General features: G+C 40.2%; 1 protein-coding gene across 1 annotated transcript in view; it reads left to right on the forward strand.

Annotated features, from left to right (window-relative positions):
• MBTPS2 (membrane bound transcription factor peptidase, site 2) overlaps window positions 1–11,888 on the forward strand; it is a 102,179-nt gene extending 90,291 nt beyond the window's left edge. The window contains exons 10-11 of the mRNA XM_073616501.1: window positions 3,711–3,786; window positions 7,596–11,888. Of these exons, the coding sequence (XP_073472602.1) occupies window positions 3,711–3,786; window positions 7,596–7,818 (299 nt within the window). The 3' untranslated portion in view covers window positions 7,819–11,888. The remainder of the gene's footprint in view (window positions 1–3,710; window positions 3,787–7,595) is intronic.
• Window positions 11,889–21,532: the final 9,644 nt, after the last annotated feature.

Here is a 21,532-nt window from a genome sequence, read left to right on the forward strand (position 1 = left end):
AACAGCGATCAAGGACCTCTTCCCACTGCCCAGTGGACTATCTGTCCATTTGATTTATGGACTTGGTGTTTCAATTTCGTTCTCACTATATGCTTTTTGTTATTTGTTGATATATATTTGTTAACAGTTAGACACCAGTGTGATCTTTCATAAATTCACGTCACCCAAGGATTTTATATTATTTGTCACATATGTTTGCATATATGTTTTTTAGGGTACAGCGCAGTTCATTTTTTTTTGTTCTCTATATTGAAGTGGATATCGCACATTTGAGCTGCAGCTTATTAGTAATAAAAATTTTTTGAGCGCGGTGTTTTTTCCATTTCTATTTTTGCTCCAGACTTGCCATTCTCCCAAGGTGGCTGGCCACCCAGGGAATAATCAACTAATTTGGGCTATTTCTCAACAATTCTGGTGGCCTAGTCTCCGCCCTGTAACCGCCTTTGTAGCCACTTGTTCCGTGTGTGCACAGAGTAAGACACCACGACACCTTCCAGTGGACCTCCTACAACCCATACCCACTGGAAAGAGGCCTTGGGCCCCCCTGTCTATGGATTTTATTGTGGAGTTACCCAACTCCCAGGGCAACACAGTTATTCTTATGGTGGTTGACCAGTTCTCAAAAATGTCACATTGTATTCCACTAAAGAAGTTGCCCACATCCAAAGAACTGGCATTCATTTTTGCTCGGGAGATCTTATGGTTACATGGGCTACCCAAGGTTATCATCTCTGATAGGGGTACCCAGTTTGTCTCCACGTTTTGGCGAGCATTTTTTGAACAGACCTCCTACCTTGGGCGGAGTTTGCTCACAATAGTACCGTCAATATTCGCTTCCCGATTGTCTCCAATTATGGCGAATTATGGTTTCCAACCGTCCATGTTGCCTGACTCATTTGTTCCACAAAGAATTCCTGCATTAGTGGAGCATTTTCGCGATCTTCGTTCCACTTGGGTGCAGGTCCAAGAGTTCTTACAATGTGCCAGTGAGAGGTACAGACTCCATGCTGACTGCCAACGCCTACCTGCACCTTCCTACCAGGTTGGGGAGAGGGTCTGGCTGTCATCTCATAACCTCTGACTCCGTGTTCCCTCGCTGAAACTGGCACCATGATTTAATGGGCCTTTCCTTATTCTCCGTAGGATCAACCCAGTGGTTTACGCATTCGATCTTCCTTTCAACGTATGTATTTTGAATGTTTTTCATGTCTCCTTATTAAAACTTTTGGTGTGCAACTGCTTTACCACCTCGGTACCACATCCTCGAGCGGTGCAGGTCGAGAACCATGAGGAGTATGAGATACAATCGATCATTGACTCCCATAGGTTCCGTGGGCGCATACAGTACCTGGTTCATTGGAAAGGGTACGGGCCGGAGGAAGGCTCTTGGGTCTCATCCTCGGATATACGAGCACCTGTCCTTCTCCACGCTTTCCATAGACTTTTTCCCCTCAAGCCTGGTGCCCCTCCGAGGGGGAGGGGTTGTTGAGGGGGTATTTCAGGGCTGGGCTCTCAGCCCTTTCTTCTCTGTGCTCAGGTGGCTCAGCTGTTGGTTAATTGCCAGTACTTATAGATCCACAGTGGCTCACCTGTTGATCATCTTCTGCTCGTCAGTCAAGCCCACAGCCAGCCCCTTCTGGCTATTTAAACTGCCTGGTTCATTTCTTCAATGCCTTCGCCTTGGTCAACATAATCAACATATCTAGACATTCTCTGCTGTGTTCCTTCTGGTTCCTGATCCTGTCTGCTGCCTCTGACTACGCTGATCTCTGGCTTCCTGATTTCCTGGCTTGTTTGGACTACCCAATTTGGCTACCGAACCCTGGCTATGTTTTGACTACATTTACCAGCTGTACCATTTTACCATTTCATTAAAAAGTGTGATTTTTACTGCATTTTCTGGCTCCGTCTGAACAGTTCCAAATACCAGTCAATATTTGCACAAAAAGGAAGCTAAACATGAAGAGGAACTTCATCTTTCAGCATGACAACGACCCAAAGCATACATCCAAATCAACAAAGGAATGGCTTCACCAGAAGAAGATTAAAGTTTTGGAATGGCCCAGCCAGAGCTCAGACCTGAATCCGGTTGAAAATCTGTGGGGTGATCTGAAGCACAGGAGATTCCCTTGCAATCTGAAAGATTTGGAGTGTTTTTGCAAAGAAGAGTGGGCAAATATTGCCAAGTCAAGATGTGCCATGCTAATAGACTCAAACCCAAAAAGAATGCTGTAGTGGTTGCACACTTATGCAACCATATTAGTTTTTATATTTTTACTTCCCTCCACCTAAAAGATTTCAGTTTGTTGTTCAACTGAGTTGTACAGTTTATAGGTCACATTAAAGCTGGAAAAAGCTCTGAAATTATTTATCTTTGTCTCATTTTTTTACATTGCAGAAACCTGACATTTTAACAGGGGTGTGTAGACTTTTTTTATCCACTGTATATGCCACAATTACACTTATTCTATGAATTGCTTTTATGCATACTATATTGGACTTAAGAGAGCTTTGGACGGGGGTGGAGGGATTGACAACCTCAGCTCTGTTCCTGTGGGCTGTGTGAAGGGGGTGTGTCCCTTCCCTCCAATTGTCTCTTAATACTTCCCTCACTGAGCTCTGCACAGAGTGTAACTTCAGCTCTCCACCTCTGACTGCTTAGACCAGCTGTATACATTTTACATTTTGAACGGCTGTAGAGAAGACTGCAGATAAACAGGTACAACTTATGTTGGAGCATTTGTTTCATTTCTGTGTATGACCTGAGCCAAGTCACTTTACTAGGTATATGTAAGAGTTCACAATCACTTTAAATGGGCAAAGCACAGGTGTATGTTATGTTTTGCAGTTGGCCTGATGTTTAGGGCTAGGGTAAGGTTAAAGGAAGCCTTTATTGAGAGTAATATGGAGGCTATATAATATAAATATATATATAATTGCATTATCTTTGGCTTGCTTTAGCGTTTTCTCCACTTTAAAAGTGTCAAGGGATGCAAGTACCTGAATTTGACTTGGTATCAGCCTCTTGCAATCCACTGTACAAGAGAACTCAGACTGAGAGAGGGAGGGGGTGATTGAAATCAGTGAGATGTGCTGCATGCATCTGTACTGACATGCTAATAGAAGGAGAGAGCAGAATAACTGAGAGATGAGCTCAGGGACAAGCTGGCAGAGAGGCAAGATCCAGACAGGGGTGTGCTATAAGGCAGAGCTATGTATTAATCGGGACTGGATGGACAGAGATACCAATCCTTTGGCAGTTAAAACAGTCCTCATATATGTGTTTAATCTGTATGTTTAGCTGTTTTGCTGTAATTTATCAGGTTTTGATTTTTTTAAGATGCCACTGAGGAACTCTAAACCAAGGAGGCACACTATAGTAAACACTCAACTGACTGGCCATCTCACCTGAAAACTTCCATGACCCCCTAGTGTACTGTAGTCAGGCAGGGGTGTTTGTCAATTGAATTGGAAGGTTGAATTGAACTGAGGTTTAATTCTGTCTTTCCAAGCAGCTCTGGAAATCTTAGACTATGGACAGCTTTGTGTATCTGCTTTCAAGTGTGCCTTGTCCTCCGTAATAATCCCATTTATGATGTAGGTAATAGAATAGTTTAAGCTTTTTTCCTCGCTGTAAATGCTGCCTCTTTTTTGGATAATCAAACAGACTGGTAAGTGTATCATGTAACTGCCTGTTTTTGTTCCCGCAGTGAGTCTAAGCAGTTTCATTCCACGATACAAGATTCTTAGCGTAGACCTTCCAGTGATGATTGAGACCTTCTGCAAGTATCCTTTTGATATTCATTTTAATAGACCGACATATATTATTATATATAGATGCTGTAAATGCTTATTTAGTTAACCCATGTAAGGTACTTAAATATTTTTCACAACATTGATTCCTTTTAGGACTGAAAGGAAACTGCCATTTTGGCCTCTGTTTGATGCGCAGCTTCCATGGAACTGTATGTGTGATCAGCTATGACACCGGCTATTTGATATCTTGACAGTTAAGTTGAGAGCTAACATATGCACACTAGTAACTGTGACAGTTCGCATTCAAGGCGTGCCTTGAATATACTGTTTTGGTAAACTGTTACATTTGGTGGGTTTAGTTCCTCTTTAATCAAATTTAGGGCAACGATTGGCAGAAACAGAAAGTAGTCTCCAATGGCGCCCCTCCACCTAATTTTTATATGTATACAATGATCAAGAATGATCATTAATACACCTATAGCATTTATGATGAGTTTATGACATGTTTTTGTTGTTTATGAAATGTTGAACATACTTCATGAATGTTCGATATATGCCCGTGAAAGTGATGGTTTTATAGTGGGAAGTGCTTAAAGGGCAGGTGATATGCAGGAAATCTGCTTTTAGGCGTGGTTAAATTGTGGTGTGATGGGAGACATTTTTGTGTGAATTATCTGTAAGATGCATTTGTATACTTTGATCTCTTTGACACTTGGCTTGGTCCAGATGAGCATTGCTGACACAAAGCTCTGCCATTGGCAATAATGTTCAATGTCTCTGCTCCTGCCTGGCACTGTCAGTATTGCTGGCTGGTTGATGATTTTGCCCCCACACAAAAACAAATGGTTTTACCACACAACCAGGAAGTGACTGTTTTCTATTTCCAAGTGCATTCTGGGATACCAAAGCCTTCACTGTCTCTCCCCCAATGCCCAGCTAACACTCCATAAACACTTCAGTAACACACCATAAATCCTCTACATGCAGTTAAAGTAGAGTTCCACCCATATAAAAGTCAGCCGCTACAAAAGTGTAGCTGCTGACTTTTAATAATCGGACACTCACCTGTCCCACGGTCCAACGATGCGAGCGTACAAAGCCTCGCTCCTCCCCTCCCCTCTCCTCCCCTCTCCTCGGCGCCAGCATTGTGACTGTGGGCGCCCGGCTGTGGCTTCACAGCCGGGCATGCACTGCTCATTCATGAGCCGCTCTGCATGCTGTGATTGGCCGGGCAATCTTCTGGGACCTGTATCATGTCCCAGAAGATTACACGGAGGGGGGGGGGGAGAGGTGAACTTCCTTCCGGCTCCGCAGAGCCCCGGGAAGAAGTGGGAGTTGGATGCCTCTAAAAAGAGGGTATCTGCTCCCCCCCCCCCATAAAAATGATATGCCAAATGTGGCATGTCAGGGAGTCACCTTCACTTAAAGGGGAAGTTCCATTTTGGGGTGGAACTCCGCTTTAGGGTGCGGTTACAGAGCATTACCATTGGAATCAATGGAAGTGGTTAAGAAGCGTTGATGCCTCATGAAAGTGACATGCTACTTAGTTTTTAACACAGCGCAATACTATAGTAGCACTCCTGTGTGAACAGCATTGTGTGGTTCTCTTTGTAATAGCCATGGCAGGCATTGATGGGCAGTTAGGAGGCATTAAAAATGTTGAATAAATGCTGGAAAAAAAAAGGGGTTGATTTATTAAAACTGGAGAGTGCAAAATCTAGTGCAGCTGCGCATTGTAGCCAATCAGCTTCTAACTTCAGCTTGTTCTTTGACAAGAAAGCCTGGAAGCTGATTGGTTTCTATGCAGAGCTGCACCAGATTTTGCACTCTCCAGTTTTAGTAAATCAACCCCATGTTATTGATACACGTGGGAACAAGCCCTCAGGGGTGCTTTAAAATATAAAAATGTCCCAAACAGTGTTGTTCCTATGAACATGTCAACTCAGGCTTCTTGTGTCAACCAGAGTCCTGTCCCCCATATACTCCTCCGTGACCACAAGACAGAATATGTTAAAGGGAATCTGAATAGGTAAAGTGATAAATTCTCTTGACACCCCATCCTGCGGGCAATGATGGGAAGTCTAAGGAGAAAAGTGGGTGTTTTTTTAACAAAACGAATCAGTATGCCAGAGATAGAGTAACATGATTACTGATTGTGTAATAAGTGTGTATTGTAGATCGTGTAGATGTTTTTATGGAATACAAGCGAATAAACAAAAAGGGTACACTCAACACAGTACAACTACAAAGCCAGAGATAATGGACAAGGCATCGTATATGGACGTGACATCACATACGACAGAAAATAAATTAAGTTTAAGCGGCAAACCCAGATTTAGTCAAGCGTCTGAACGACAGAGCTCCCAGAAGACTGGGAGTCCGAGGAGGTGCAGTATGAATGAGCATAACAGAGCTTTGGCTGTCTGACTACTACTAACAATGGGGATAGAGAGTGAGGAATGGCCCTATGGGTGAGTCGAAAAGGCAACCAAGAGGCAGAAGACTTAAAGATCTTGCATTCTTTTTTAATGTGATTGGAGGAGGGAAGGTTGGGATGCTCATCCACACCTCCTCTAATCACAGACCATCTTGTGTTCATAGGAAAGAATGCAAGATGTTTTCGGAATATACAAGCTGCTGAGCAAGCAACCAACTCACTGTGATCTGTGTATTACAGTTGGAACCGTAAGTTTGGCTCTGACTGTACTGTATGGGGGAATGAAAGTTAGAGTTTAAATAACAAAGCAGGATCCACACATTGCACACACTATTTATTTTTATACTAGTAGCCACAAATACTAGTAGCCAGAAATTGTTCTTGCCTAGACTTAAGCTTTGCACCTGAACTTTAGGCACCACTATTTTAGTATGTTTGCATGTGGTATGATCTGTTTTCCTCTGCTGTGCACCTTTATTTCCTTTTCTTCTAACAACATAAAAAAATGATGTTGAATTTTGTGTGTTTGGAAAAGATGCATTGTACTTCTGAGCACCAACTGATGCCATTGCTGCATTATTGACTCTTGCACTTGTGTCCACCCCGGTGTGCTCTTCTCCCATTTACAAAACACACAGCTGCAATGTCTTTGCAAACTATTTTTGTGAATGGGCAGCACATACGGTGGGGGCACATGACACTGGTGCCGGTGTTGATCACTAACAAAAAACTTTTTTTATGTATAAATAAGAAATAAAAAGGTACATTGGGGAGACCACAAGATCATAACACATCTAAACATATTAAAACAATGGTACCAGTGTTCAGACAAGCCCAAGTCCAGGCACTGACTCTCTTCCCCTGCTGGCCCCCCTTTTCCCCCATGGAGCACCCCTGCTATCTTTAGATTAGAAAAAAAAACAGCATACATACCATTTTTTTCAGGTGTCCCAGACTGGTGACCTCACAGGTTCTCTTCACACTTCCAACAGATCCTAAATTCCTCAGAAAGCAGCACTGTGTATTGACATAGCGCTTATCTCTGCACCATTCTCCTGTGAATCCACGGTCGGGAGGGTGGAGCCTTAATGCTCTGATTCACAGGAGTTAGGTTCAATGGCATTGGGCATTTTTCCACCAGTAGGATTATTGGCCTTACATCGATGGATGAGTAAGTGTGTGAGGGCCAGTCTTGGAGATTGGGTGAATATAGGAGTCAGAGCTGCTTTTTTGTATTTAGCCACTGCTAGGGGATCATACTTTGTATTAAATGTCCAAACTAGTACTTGTCCTTTTAAACTGTTCCCTTGTTTTATTTTTTATGCAAACATCTATTATTTTTTTTTCTTTGTATTGCTTCTTTATATTCCAATTTGGTTGTTTTATGCTTAATTGCTTTCAGATATGTAATTTCCCTCTCTGGGGCCTTGGCGGTGGTCAATGCAGTCCCATGCTTTGCTTTAGATGGACAATGGATACTGAACTCTTTCCTTGAAGCCACATTAAGTTCTGTTATAGTGGAAAAGGAGAACAGAGAGCTTCTGGGTTTTTTTATCCTGCTCGGAGGCACCGCCCTACTGACTGCTAATGTCGTACTTGGACTCTGGATGGTGACGGCTCGGTAGCCTTGTTTCAGTTTTCAAGGCAGCTTTTAAGAAACTGTAATTGATGGATAATCGTACTCAGTTTAATGAGAACTACTTTTATGAAAGATGAACGGCTAATTTTTTTATTTTTTTTTTAATGAAGAATGAATTGGACCAAACCAGCAAAGGTTGTTGACTGTGTTTAGAGCCTAAGGATTTCATGTCTGTTTAGGTATTACCCCTGCAGATACATATGACATACAAACATTGAGTTTAGCAACCGAGTGAGACCAAGATGGAGCACTTTGACAACTAATGAAGTCTACTATGTAAATTGGCCACATAAAACAACCCCAGTGCAGTTTTATTAAAAAATGTTTTACTCCAAAAAAGGAGTGCATATACACTGAAAAGACCAATGTCCTCAGGCATTACTCACAGAAACCAATAAGAATCTTTCCAAAAGTAAAATTCTGATTGATTGCCATTGATATCTGCACTTGTACTTAAAGTGGTTGTAAACCCCATTTATGAAATTTGACCTAGGCACATATATCTGTAGTGTTTACTTATCTCTCTCCAAATCTCTAAGTGCTGTGTCTTCCTGCTGCTCCGTTCCGCTCCGCAGCTAAAAATTTGTGTCGGGGAGGGAGCTTAGCGTTAGATAAGCAGAGAGCTTGTCTATTCACAGTACAGCTGTGCATGTTTCTTTGTTCCTCTGCCTATGTGGAGGGGGATGCCTTTCCTCCAATCAGCTCTCACACATTGTAAGCCCAGACTCCACTCCCACTGCTGAAAGAGGAAACAAGATTTGTAACATGATCTGCACTTTCCAAAGAGTGTAGAAAGGCAAAGACAGTAGATATACATGTAAAACTTATGTCGGAAGATTTGTTTCATCTCTGTGTATCATCTTAAGCTGTTCACGTCACTGGGTATAGGAGAGGGTTTACATCCACTTTAACACTTTGCCCTTTGTACTGATTATAAGATAAACCTGTTTCACAGAGTCTCCATGCCTGCAGCAGATAACTATAGACGGATGAAAAAAAACTGGTCTTATGTGTGGTCATTGGTCCTTTTTAGAATGTCATAAATTAGAAGATCTGAGCCAAAGATGGATAAATGCTAGTAGAGTTTCGAACACAAATTCATATGAAAATCCTCAGTACATTTGATGACTGGACGAATGTTGTTCAAAAATAGTTAAACATTTTGTTTGTTTCTAGCATGTGTAATTGACTTTACCGAATGAAAACCACATGGAGTGTTAGAAATTAGTTCTTTCAAGAAAAAAAATTCCATCCTGCTCCTTCAAATTTTTTTGTAACTGCAGTCGAAAACGAATGACGTTTTCAGCCCATTATTGATTAGGAAATCAATGAACAATCTTGAACTGAAAATTTGTGTTAGAAAATGGAATAGTGTATACTCAGCTTAAGAAAAAAGTAAAAGTATTGCAATAGGATTTTCATTTACCGTATATTAATGCGTGTAAACTCTACTGTTGGACAGTATGAAGTGATATAAGGAGTGGGCACAGACCCAAAATAAGTCAAGTTTTAAATGTGTTGTATAGAATGACTGCTTCTTATTTTACACCAAAAAATGAAACTGATGGACAGTGTCATCATTGTTAAAGTTTTTGTGGTAAATAATTTGTGTGGACATATTGTTTAAAGCTGAACGTTGGATATGATTTTTGTTGCATAGTTCCATTGGGCCAGCCCAGACCAATGTGAGTATGTATATCTAATACCTGAGCAATCATTGTGGAAGCCGCAAATCACTGAAGTAGTTGGCGCTACTACAGTGATACCAGCAATATTCCAGATCCAGTGCCAAGTGGCTTCTCTTCTGCATAGTAACTACTGAGGGTAACTTGCTTGGCACTGACACCATTCACACAGTGACTTGTATTTTTTTCAATAAAAACAAGGCTTTTATGATTTGTAGGTGTGGATCATGATGTAACCACCCCGCCTCTCCACGTTGTCCGAAAAGAGAATGCCTTGTGTTCATTAGAAAAACATACAAGGCTGTAGCTGTGCAGTAAAAATCATACATAGATTCCAGCTTTAAAGTAGGATTCCAGCTTTATCTCTTTAAATAGTTTGTTTGGACCAAGCTGACCCAAACTACCCATTTCTACTACAAAACTATGCAGCTGCTGGATGTGTTGTAATATACTGAAGTAGAATTGGGTACGTACAGTAAGCTGCACTGTATTGTGGCAGCAGACAAGAAGTCGTCCATACTGCTGCCAAAATACAGAATTAAAGAGGGTTGGGCTAAGTGTTTCCTTGTCATTCAGGAGAAACCTTGTACTTTTATTAATGAGAAACAATGCTTTCTCTGGCCGAGATGGAAGTTATGATATCATCCGTCTGCCTCTCCACCTTGTCCGCATCATTTTGGAATGGAAATAGTTTGTTTGGGACAGCTTGGCTGGAATTTTACTTAAATGTAACTGTAGGCAATAATGGCTTCCACACCACCACATATTCACATATATGCAAACCTAGGTACCTGCTGCAATAATTTAGCTTCTGCAGGTCCCCAGAAAGACACCTTGCCCACATTATTTATATCTACAGATGACACCCTCACTGCATCAACCTCTGGGGGTGTCTCATGGTAGCTTAACATCTTTTCAGCTATTATTTGTGTTTTTGTGATTACCTTCTGATATATTTCACAATCATAAAACCAAAAAAATCTTCAAATTATATCTGGTCTTAAAACATTAGGATTGTTTCTACTTTGTCTAAGATTAGTACTAGAAAAATGTTATTTCTATGCTGTCTTCACGGTTTGAAGGATTCCATACAATTTCAGCTGCACATCACGTTTTTGCTATTCATAGCAAAATTCAGTGATCACAATTTGGAGAAGAAAAAACAGTCTTGCATTAAATTCCTGAATACTAAGAAAAAAAAATGACCCACAAAAGAGGAGAAACCAGGTTTGCCTATCCTGCTGCCCCATACTCTGATCTTTACTGTGGCTGGGTTCATACTGATGCGGCCGCGGGTCCCAGCAGGGGGGTCCGATGTGTCCCTGTACACCGAATCAAGTGCGAATCAGGTCTGAATTTTTGCCTGAATTAGCACCCGGAAACAGAGCCAAAGACGCACAGTTAGGGTTGCCACATCATTCCTTTAATCCAGAACACATATGAATTACACACGTGGCTGATTTAATGCAGATAAGGCACCAAGTGAGTTTAATTACCTCCTTAATCAGCCACAGAACCTGTGTAATTAATGTGCGTCCTGGATTAAAGGGATGATGTGGCAACCCTACGCACAGGACCCGTTTCCAATGTGGGCTGCGGCCGCCCCGTAACTGTGTGAACTGGCTCTATTGAGAGACGGCAAAGTCTCCTGTCATGCGAATTGGATGCAGGGAAGCCCGCAACCAATTCGCATCAGTGTGAACCCAGCCTCAGGGTTCTTTCCCACTGGCGTGTTACATTAAAACCTAACTGGGATGTACACATGCCATGGCAATGATGCTTTGCACCCCACGCACCGCCTGTCAGATTTGCCCATTGAGATCAATGGGGCTGCAGCGCAAACCAAACGCTTGACTTGCCGTTGCGGTGTGGTCACGCAATGTAAAATTGCCATTCAACAATTTAAAAAAAAAAAAAAGTAAAAAACATAAGAAACAGATATCAGGAGGCACTACTGCCAGTCGCTGCTTTACTGCCCACTAAAAAGAGATCCACCACGGACCAATTTTCAGGCGACAAACTCGCTGCCAGTCTGAAAGTGCCCTAATTACTAAAATTTGCTCTTGATAAGCTAATCCGTGAAAGTTTGTTGCAAAGTTTTTCAGATTATCAGTCTAAAATGTTTTTAAATGATTTGACTTTAAATGGAAAGATGTATTTGCGATATGTAACCCACATCAGATGATTACCTATCGCATCTCAATATTGAGCAAAGGGCTACAATACAAGCAGCAGATTCAGGGTGGATCATTTATTTTTGTGACGGTTTGGGTGCAGAGGTTTTAACCACTTCATTCAGCATTGTTCATTTTTGTGCAAGTTTGTGTAATTAAATGTGTTATAAATGTTTGGTGATATTATTGTGCTATTATTGGTGTCATTGTTTTCTTTTCATCATGATGCTGTGCTTCTGTCATTATAGTTTTTAGTAACAGGGATTACTCTCCATTTAAGGGTAGGCTTAGGAGTTAGGATGAGGTTAAAGGTTAAGTTTACTTTACGGTTAGTAGTTAGGATAACTGCTGTTTACTTAGTTTAGTGTTGTCATTGTCTGCACTCCCCATGCCGTAACTATTGTAGAAAAAAAAAAACTGTACACAATCAGACACCAGATTCACACCAACTAGCAAAATAATAATTGCCCTACTTTTGAGGAAATTAGACAATGCACTATACTGTTTTATGTTATAGAAGTTACATTGTTTTAAAACTCTACACATCTATGTGTCCCCCACCCCGCCCTCCATTGACCCAACCCCACTTCACCCCCATGGGGTGTATCATTAAGGGCCTTGCACACGATCGTATACAAAGCATATGGGCATAGAGATTAAATTGCGGCTGTTATTTTGACACCCAGCTGCAGCTTAATTTTGTTCATAGACTGGCATCACAAAAAACACTGTACGCAATTACATTCGCTTAAATACCAGCACGTGTACAAGCGTATTTTTCAAAACCTATAAACACGTGTAAATACAAATAAAGCAATCAGCGCAAAAAACATTTCCTAAATACCCTAAAAACTAATGCAGCTAGCACAAAAAGATTATTACATAATCCAAGTAAAATTTGGCTGTGAGCTTGTTGGCTGAAAGTCCGACCATGTATATGCTCCATTGAACATTTGTTGTTGGACTTTCCGCCAACAAATGTTGACTATCAGGTTTTCAAATTTTCCGCCAACAAAACTTTGTTGTCGGAATTTCCGATCATGTGTACACAAGTCTGACGCACAAAAGTTCACATATGCTCTGAATAAAAAAAAAAGGAGCCCCACTGGCTATTGAACTTCCTTTTTCTCGGCTCGTCGTACGTCACCACGTTCCCACGTTCGTAAATATTGGCCAAAATTTGTGTGACCGCGTGTATGCAAGACAAGTTGGAACCAACATGCTTCGAACAAAAATCCAGTTTTGTTGTCGGAAAATCCGATCGTGTGTACGGGGCATTAGTGCTCACTGTGGATCAGTTACAAAGCAGCTTTATTTTCAAAATGATTACTCACAAACGGCTGTTTTAAAAAAACGGCATTTCCATCACAGATGGCTGAGTGGTGTGTAAGATGCAGGTCGGCAGCGGGTGACATCAGCGCATAGCTCCTCCCCCGTGCGCATTACGTTCATAGAACTTTATCCGCCCTGCTGATGAAATTCTATGAACATAACGCGTACAGGGGAGGAGCTATGCGCTGATGTCACCCGCTGCTGACCTGCATCTTACACACCACTCAGCCATCTGTGATGGAAATGCCGTTTTTTTAAACAGCCATTTGTGACTAATCATTGTATTTTTAATTTACCCGTTTCTTGCGCTGCATCTTACCTTATGCACTTATGTATAAACACAAGTGCCTGCATTTACGTATGTATAGCCAGGTACAGCATTTTTTGTAACGTTATGACTATAGGCAAAAATCTGTTGCGGCTGTGGCTCTCATGTTCCTCAATTACAGACATAAATTACTCTGTGTGCCCCATATGCCTTAAAGCGTTTGTTACTCCAACACTTCATAATCTGGATATGTCCCTGCTGTACGATGTGCTTGTATAAGAAAGTATCCTGTTCTATTTGTATTGCTTCCTTTGTGTAAAACCCCTGATGTTCCTGCCAGTCCCTCTCCTTTCCTATTAAAAACTGACCACACTGAGCAGGAGAGCACATCGTGGTCAGTTCTCTAGCTATGCTGGGAACTCCGTGTGCTCTCCTCCAATGATCAGCTGGGAAGCTCAGTGTGCTGCTTCATATTCTGGATATGTCCCTGCTGTACCATGTACTTGTATAAGAAAGTACCCTGTTCTCTTTTTGTGAAATCCCTGGTGTTCCTGCCAGTCCCTCTGCTTTCCTATTAAAAACTGACCACACTGAGCAGGAGAGCACATCATGGTCAGTTATCTAGCTATGCTATCTAGCTATGCTGAGAACTCTGTGTGCTCTCCTCCAATGATCAGCTGGGAAGCTCAGTGTGCTGCTGCTTCTCCTCCCCCCAGCTCTGAGCTGAGAACAAAGGGAATGTGATCATTGATAAAAAAGGGTATTTATAATGTTTTTTCTTTTTTTTAGATCTATACAGAAATTTTGTGCCTTTTTCATTTCTATTTTAAAGTGAATGGGTTGTTTTACAAGGTGACAATCACTTTAAATATGACTGTGTGCAAGAGCCTTAATAGCCTGGGCTCACAGGAAGTAGGTTAATTTAGTATAGAATTGTGATTTGGTTAAATTTCTTTAAAATTTTAAATGCTACCTGCATCTACATAAAACTGATTTCCTTTCCTGTTCTATCTGACCACCGCCATTGGGATGGGAGGGGAGGGAGGGAAAATTGTCCCTTTACTTTTCCTTACATTACTGAAAAAATGTGTGTTTTTATTACTGCCTTTATCCCCTTGGGGAGATTTCCCCTCACTTCCTGTTCTAACACTAATTAAATAGACCAGAAGTGAGGAGAAATCTGCCAAACTAGTTCACAGATACCAATAAAATGTTGACACGAGTTCACACTCTATCCGAAACAAAAGTGGGTTTTGACTGGAATCAGGCTGGTCATAAATAGTTCAAATTTGGGACGATTCTTACTGAATCTGCTTAAATTTTGAGCACTAGGTGAGAATGTCAGCACCACCCGCTCCACAAAGAGTGAAAAATCAAAGGAGCCGAGGTGGGGGTAAATCATCGGAAGAAAAGTGAATACACCCTATCAGATGCAGTCACTGTTATGCCGCGTACACACGGTCGTAATTTCCAATAGAGTCCGACGTAAGCTATTCATTGTATATTCCGACCGTGTGTATGCCCATTGGACTTTTTCCGTTGAAAATTCAGACGGACTTAGATAGAGAACATGTTCTATATTTTTCCGACTGAAAAAATTACTATCAGAAAAAACGCTCGTCTGTATGCGCACCAAAAACGACGCATGCTCTGAAGCAAGTACGAGACGGAAGCTATTGGCTACTTGCTATTGAACTTCCGTTTTCTAGTCCCGTCGTATGTGTTTTACGTCACCGCGTTCTGAGCGGTCGGAATTTGGTGTGACCGTGTGTATGCAAGACAGCTTGAGTGGAACTCCGTCAGAAAAACCTTCAGAGTTTATACAGACGGGGGAAACCGGTCGTGTGTACAGGGCATTAGTGTACTCAAGCAGCCATGTGTGCTGCTTGAATACAATAGCTGGCAGCGCAGAGTCTTCCATCTAAGCTGTTTAGTGTGGATGGAGCAATCTATTAGATTTCTGTCATTCAACCCACCGACTTCTGTTCCTTGCACAATTTCCTCCTGTATACTGGTAGAAGGAATGGGTGAAGAGATTTGTCAGTACATCAGGCTACTAGCCCCAGTTAACAATCGAAGGAAATCTACTAAAAATTTAATGTAGGCTGCCATTGCTAACCTAGGATTTCTATTAGGGCTGCGCAAACTGTTGGCGATATAAAAACCCTGTATAATATAAATCCTATAAAATAACATACTTTCAGTATAAGTTTCCTTTTTAAACTAAAAAGCAAAACTTATTTTTTTAATTTTTGGATAGAGTGGATGGAGATCAGAACGTCGTCAGGTTTTTATTGCTGCCTTTGGAGATTCAGCCTCTCTTATTGTCCTGTTTACTGTGTTACCAAAAAGTGAATGAAAGATAATCCCAAATTGTGTGTTTTCACCAGAATAAGAATAGTGAAGAAATCTTTCCATGGGGATAACAACCAGGGATTCTTTCATTTTGGAGAGATTTCCTCTCGCTTTGTGTTTTGGCTATGGTAGAGGGATATGAAAGGAAATATTGGGACACAGGTAGCAAAAATAAGTGACAGAGGTTATAACCCTCCCTTAGTCTATCTGAAATTAAAAATATAAGTTTTTTGCCTTTTTAGTTCTACTTTAACAAATAACTGTTCTGCCTATACCACCTATATCAGAACACCTGTAATAAGTGATCCAGCCACCCATTAAGAAATTTAGGATAATTATATCACACATCATCACTAGTAAATGACTTCTATTTCTGTTCACATATGTGATAATTGCTTTGTGATTTGTTTGATTTCATGTTTTCATTAAAAAGAGTTCTACCTCAATCCCTGAATTTCCTTGAAATGTATTTCTAAATTATTACTGCTGTCTCAATATATTTGTAGATTCTGTTGTTTCAGAATTACATTAAATATAGGTAACTGGAATGTTTGCTGAGGTTTATTTTTATAAAATTAAAATTATCCTGCTTCTAAGAAACTAAATTGATTCTCCAGCACAAACTTTTTTTTCTGTTTTAGTTGTTAAAAGATAGAGGAGGTTAAAGGTGCAATTTCACCTTTAATCACTAGTCCTGACTATTCTCTTATTATCTAATTATAATTACCTTATTGGCCGAATCACTTGCTTTCACACCCAAATGTATCTCTATGCATAGGAAACAGTGTACATGAATAATTGACACAGCAAAGTTGCTTTGTACACTGTTCAGTTTATTTTGGCTCAGATAAGGAGTATGGATAAAAGGTGGGCGTTACCGACCATCTTCCAATAAGGGGTACATATTCAAATTACACATTTCCTTTTAACATACAATCAACCAATCATAGTCATTAACTCTTTATCTAAGCAAACCCATCATGTCACATTATGCTATATCACCCAGACAGATATAACTCAGGACTAGCCCATGACAACTAAAGTCTCCTATGTCTGGTTTCAATTTCAACACGAGTTCACTTCTTAAACAATATATATTTACTTGATCAGCAAAATGATAGCTTTAAAGGCGCAGTGTATTAGATCGCAAAACACAAGAGGGCTTTTTATATGACTTTTAATCCTCTCTTTTGTGACAATCACAAACCCTGTTGCCCCCAATATGCCCCAGACGTTCACCTCGACTAATTTCCCATAAATGTATCACTATCCTAAGCATGTAAAAATAGAGCACAATAAACACATCAGAATTGGTAGATATCAAAATCTTGGCTGCATAGCAATTGTCCATGAAATATAAAGGGGGAAGAGGGCATGACAGTCCATTCTGTGCTCATCCACTTAAACAGAGATTCTCCACCCCAAATCCTGCCTCTTTGTAAGGACAGAACTCGACATCCACATACCTCCTGGAACTGATGCATTGGACTAGACTTGGGTCTTTGGGCTGGCATCTGGATCTCTGCCTTGTGATGCTCGCTGGAATTTCGTAGACCTTGGGCGTGCGTCATTGGCTAACCCTCATTCCCAGGAACATTTTCTAGCAGGAGTCATCTCATCTCAGCACCTCCCATGGCATTAGAACAACAAAAGATGGTCAATGAAGATTTCCATGTAAAAGCTGTAGCCATTTCTTCAAATAACTTGACATCCGGATAGGGTATAGGTTAGGGTATGAATGGGGGGGGGGGGGCATTTCTTCATATGCATAGGGCTGGGGTTGAATACTGGCTGGGGTGGATACTCCTCATTCAACATGAATAACCACAGGATCTACCTGATCAATTAAGGCCATTGGAGGTATTAAAAATAATATTCTTCGTTAATTCAAACATAAGTCCATAAAGCATGCAGAAATAAAAAGTTTCTCACCAACAGTTTTCATTATATAGATTCAATATTTTTAACTATATTTAACTAAATATTTTTCCCAAATCCAGTATTACAGCAGAATTTCAACAAAACATAAACAAACACCAGAATTCAGAAAGAATTCTTCAGTCATCCACCACAGTTGTTTTCTGGGTCTTTTGATGTTGCTGAGCTCACCAGTGCATTCTTTTTAAGGATGGTCCAAACAGTTGATTTGGCCACACCTAATGTTTTTGCTATCTCTCTGATGGGTTTGTTTTGTTTTTTCAGCCTAATGATGGCTTGCTTCACTGATAGTGACAGCTCTTTGGATCTCATATTGAGAGTTGACAGCAACAGATTCCAAATGCAAATAGCACACTTGAAATTAACTCTGGACCTTGTATCTGCTGCTTGTAAATGGGATAATGAGGGAATAACACACACCTGGCCATGAAACAGCTGAGCAGCCAATTGTCCCATTACTTTTGGTCCCTTAAAAAGTGGGAGGTACGTATACAAACTGTTGCAATTCCTACACCGTTCACCTGATTTGGATGTAAATACCCTCAAATTAAAGCTGAAAGTCTGCAGTTAAAGCACATCTTGTTCATTTCATTTCAAATCCATTGTGGTGGTGTATAGAGCCAAAAAGATTAGAATTGTGTTGATGTCCCAATATTGATGGACCTGACTGTATTGGAAAAAGGCTGGAGTCTGCACAAACCTCCCGGTTGGCAGTTGTTGGAGGAGGGGTGCTGCTCTCCCCTATGATGGGTCCTGTGAAGGAAACATGGATGCCGGGTATCCTGTGTCTGAGTTCCTGTAAGGATCCGCCTTTGTGTACTCCTAGTATTAATGATGTAATGTTGTTTATTCATCGTTTTGTTTGTTGCCAAAATATTGTCCCAATATTTATGGACCTGACTGTAGGTGTCCCCTCATTCTATATGGGTAAATCAATCTGTGAAAATGTACAGCATAACATTTTCGAACAATTTCAGGATAATGTTGCTCAACGTAAAATTGCAAAGACTTTAAATATATCATCACCTACAGTACATAATATCAAAAGTTTCTGAGAATCTGGAGAAATCTCTGTGTGCAAGGGACAAGGCCGAAACACAATATTGGATGCCAGTGATTTTTGGGCCCTTCGTTGGTCCGCATTAAAAATAGGCATGATTCATTTAAAATAGTATGTTACAAAGTGGAAAACTGTTCTGTGGTCAGACGAGCTGAAATTTGACATTCTTTCTGGCAACCATGGACACCACATTCTTCAAACTAAAGAGGTGAGGGACCTTCTGGCTTGTTATCGGTGCTGAGTTCAAAAACCTGCATTTCTGATGGTATGGGGGCACAATAGTGCTTATGGAAGGGGCAGTTTAAACATCTGAAAAGGCATCATCAAGGTTGAAAGATATGTCATGATTTTAGAGCAGTATATGATCTCATCCAGGTAACATATTTTTCAGGGAAGGCCTTGCATATTTAAGCAGGACAAATACTGAACCACATACTGTATCTATGACAACAGCATGGCTTTGTAGTAGAAGGGTTTGGGTGCTTAATGGGCCTTCCTGCAGTTAAGACCCTTCACCAATTGAAAATATTTGGTACCTGAAACTGTGACAGACCTGCAATCTACTATTACTGCTCTATTACAAGAACTAAAGCCAGATATCCCTATTGAACGTTTAGAACTGGACAGAGTACACAGAGCCCTCACAGCCAAAAAGAAAGATGGACCCCCACGTGATATAATCACAAAATTTCATTATTACAGAACGAAAGAACAAATACTAATTGCTGCAAGAGAAAAAAAGGAACTTAATTTTCAAGGACACAATTATCAAATTTTTGCTGACCTATCCCAACTTACTATTACTAAAAGACGATCCATGAAACCCCAACTAATGGAACTGCAACGCCACAACATTATGTATCAATGGGGCTTCCCCTTTTCAGTCAGATTTAACTACCAAGGTACAATTTACAGAAGCAGATCAGCAGATGAACTACAACAAACCCTTTTAAAATTAAATCTGACAGAACCCACAAGCAGCAACACTCCCACACGCAGAAGAATGACATCATCTTCACCTTCAGGCAGCACCCAGAAAATTCCAGAACAAAATGGGAATCATCATTCTCACAAAAGAGGCCGTTATGCCACATCATCCATGGACCAAGAAGATTCAATGGACTGACATCCTAATTCCTGATATCTCTTCATTTATTATACTAAGAGATGGTTCTCTATAAAAAAACCTATATTTATAACTGAATGTAACTGCATTCTGATAGTCACACACTGTGTGGGATCATGTTACATTCCAGTTATATTTCTTATTACTTCTGATTCATATAGCCTTAGAATATATAAGTGAAATAAGGAAATTCTTGTTCAGTTATATATTATCAGGTAATAACAATAGATTTATTACTTTTTAGGACAAATATGTTCAATAATCCAGAAGTAATGGAAGCTTTTTTTTTTTTTTTTTTCTTTCTTTTCTTAAAACAAATATATTATTACCTAACTATTTCCTAGAATTATGTTTTTGTTTATTCTAATCTGAAGCAATACAACCTCAATTTTATGAAATAACATATCTAAACAGTTACATATGAATAAAATATGTAATTGTTTACTCTAAAAGGGTTAAAATCCCAAAATAATTCAAACTATCTTCATCAATACCAAAGTTATTAACAGTACCTTTCTAACTGAATTATTTAGCCTAGGGCAAGACTAACCATATACAACCACCCTGGAATAAATAATTTCAACAAAAACTATATTCTGCACTCCAATAATGAAACATCATTTTGATGTCTTTTGACATAGCACTTCTCTCCTGTAAGCGGAAGATCCGTGTACCCCCATTAGCCCTCCTCATTCTCCCAACCATATTATGTGGGAGTGTGACGAAGGCACTTATTCCCCTGAGAGAGATATTTATTCTCTTTCACGGGTAAATTGTGATTATTTGCAAAAAATAATTTATACAATGTATCATCTAATCTCATATGTTTTTTGTTTACTCTTTACTCCAGAATTCACTGGTTTCTTTTCTATCTATTCATCTCTTCAGTCCACACAGGTTGATCTGCGCAGTCAGCTCTACATAACAAAAAGTAAGTCAAAACTATTTGATCTATTGCCATGGCACCACTGAATATACTTTCCCTGAATGTTCAGGGAATAAATGTCCCTCAAAAAAGGACCAAAGCCTTCCGTACTTTCCATAACAAGAAGGCTCACATAGTATGCCTCCAAGAAACACACTTCACCAAAGATTCTACTCCAAAATATATTTCTCCTTTTTATCAACAAATTTACACGGCTTCTGCCTGTACCAAGCAAAGGGGAACTCTAATTGCATTTCACCGATCCACACCATTCACCTTATCATCAGAAATTAAAGACCCAGAAGGTAGATACCTGATACTCATGGGTTATATAATGGATACAGCAATCACGGTGATTTCCTACTACGCTCCTAACAAACAACCTACACCATTCCTCTCACATATATTACAAGTGATTAATACACACAAAATAGGAACAGTGATAATGTGTGGGGATTCGAACCAGGTCTTCCTCCCATTTCTAGATAAATCACCTTTTACACCATCCAAAATAACCTCTAGATTACCTTTTTCTCAACTTCTTTACAAATACAATCTGGTAGATTCATGGAGAGAAAGTAACCCAATGAAAAAGAAATTCACTTATTTCTCGCACCCTCATCAAACCTTCACCAGAATAGATCATATTTTTCTAACAATAGGAATGATACCAGAAATTATTGCATCAGATATAATTCCGATTCCGTGGTCTGATCATAATGCAGTATACACTACTATAGCCTCAGCCATACCAAAAGCGCATGACCCAACGTGGTACTTACCGGACATAATGCTCAAACACCCACTACATCAGATGGCCATTGAACAAGCTTTAAA

Source organism: Aquarana catesbeiana, linkage group LG02 (genome assembly GCF_042186555.1).
Source record: "Aquarana catesbeiana isolate 2022-GZ linkage group LG02, ASM4218655v1, whole genome shotgun sequence".
NCBI lineage: Eukaryota > Metazoa > Chordata > Amphibia > Anura > Ranidae > Aquarana > Aquarana catesbeiana.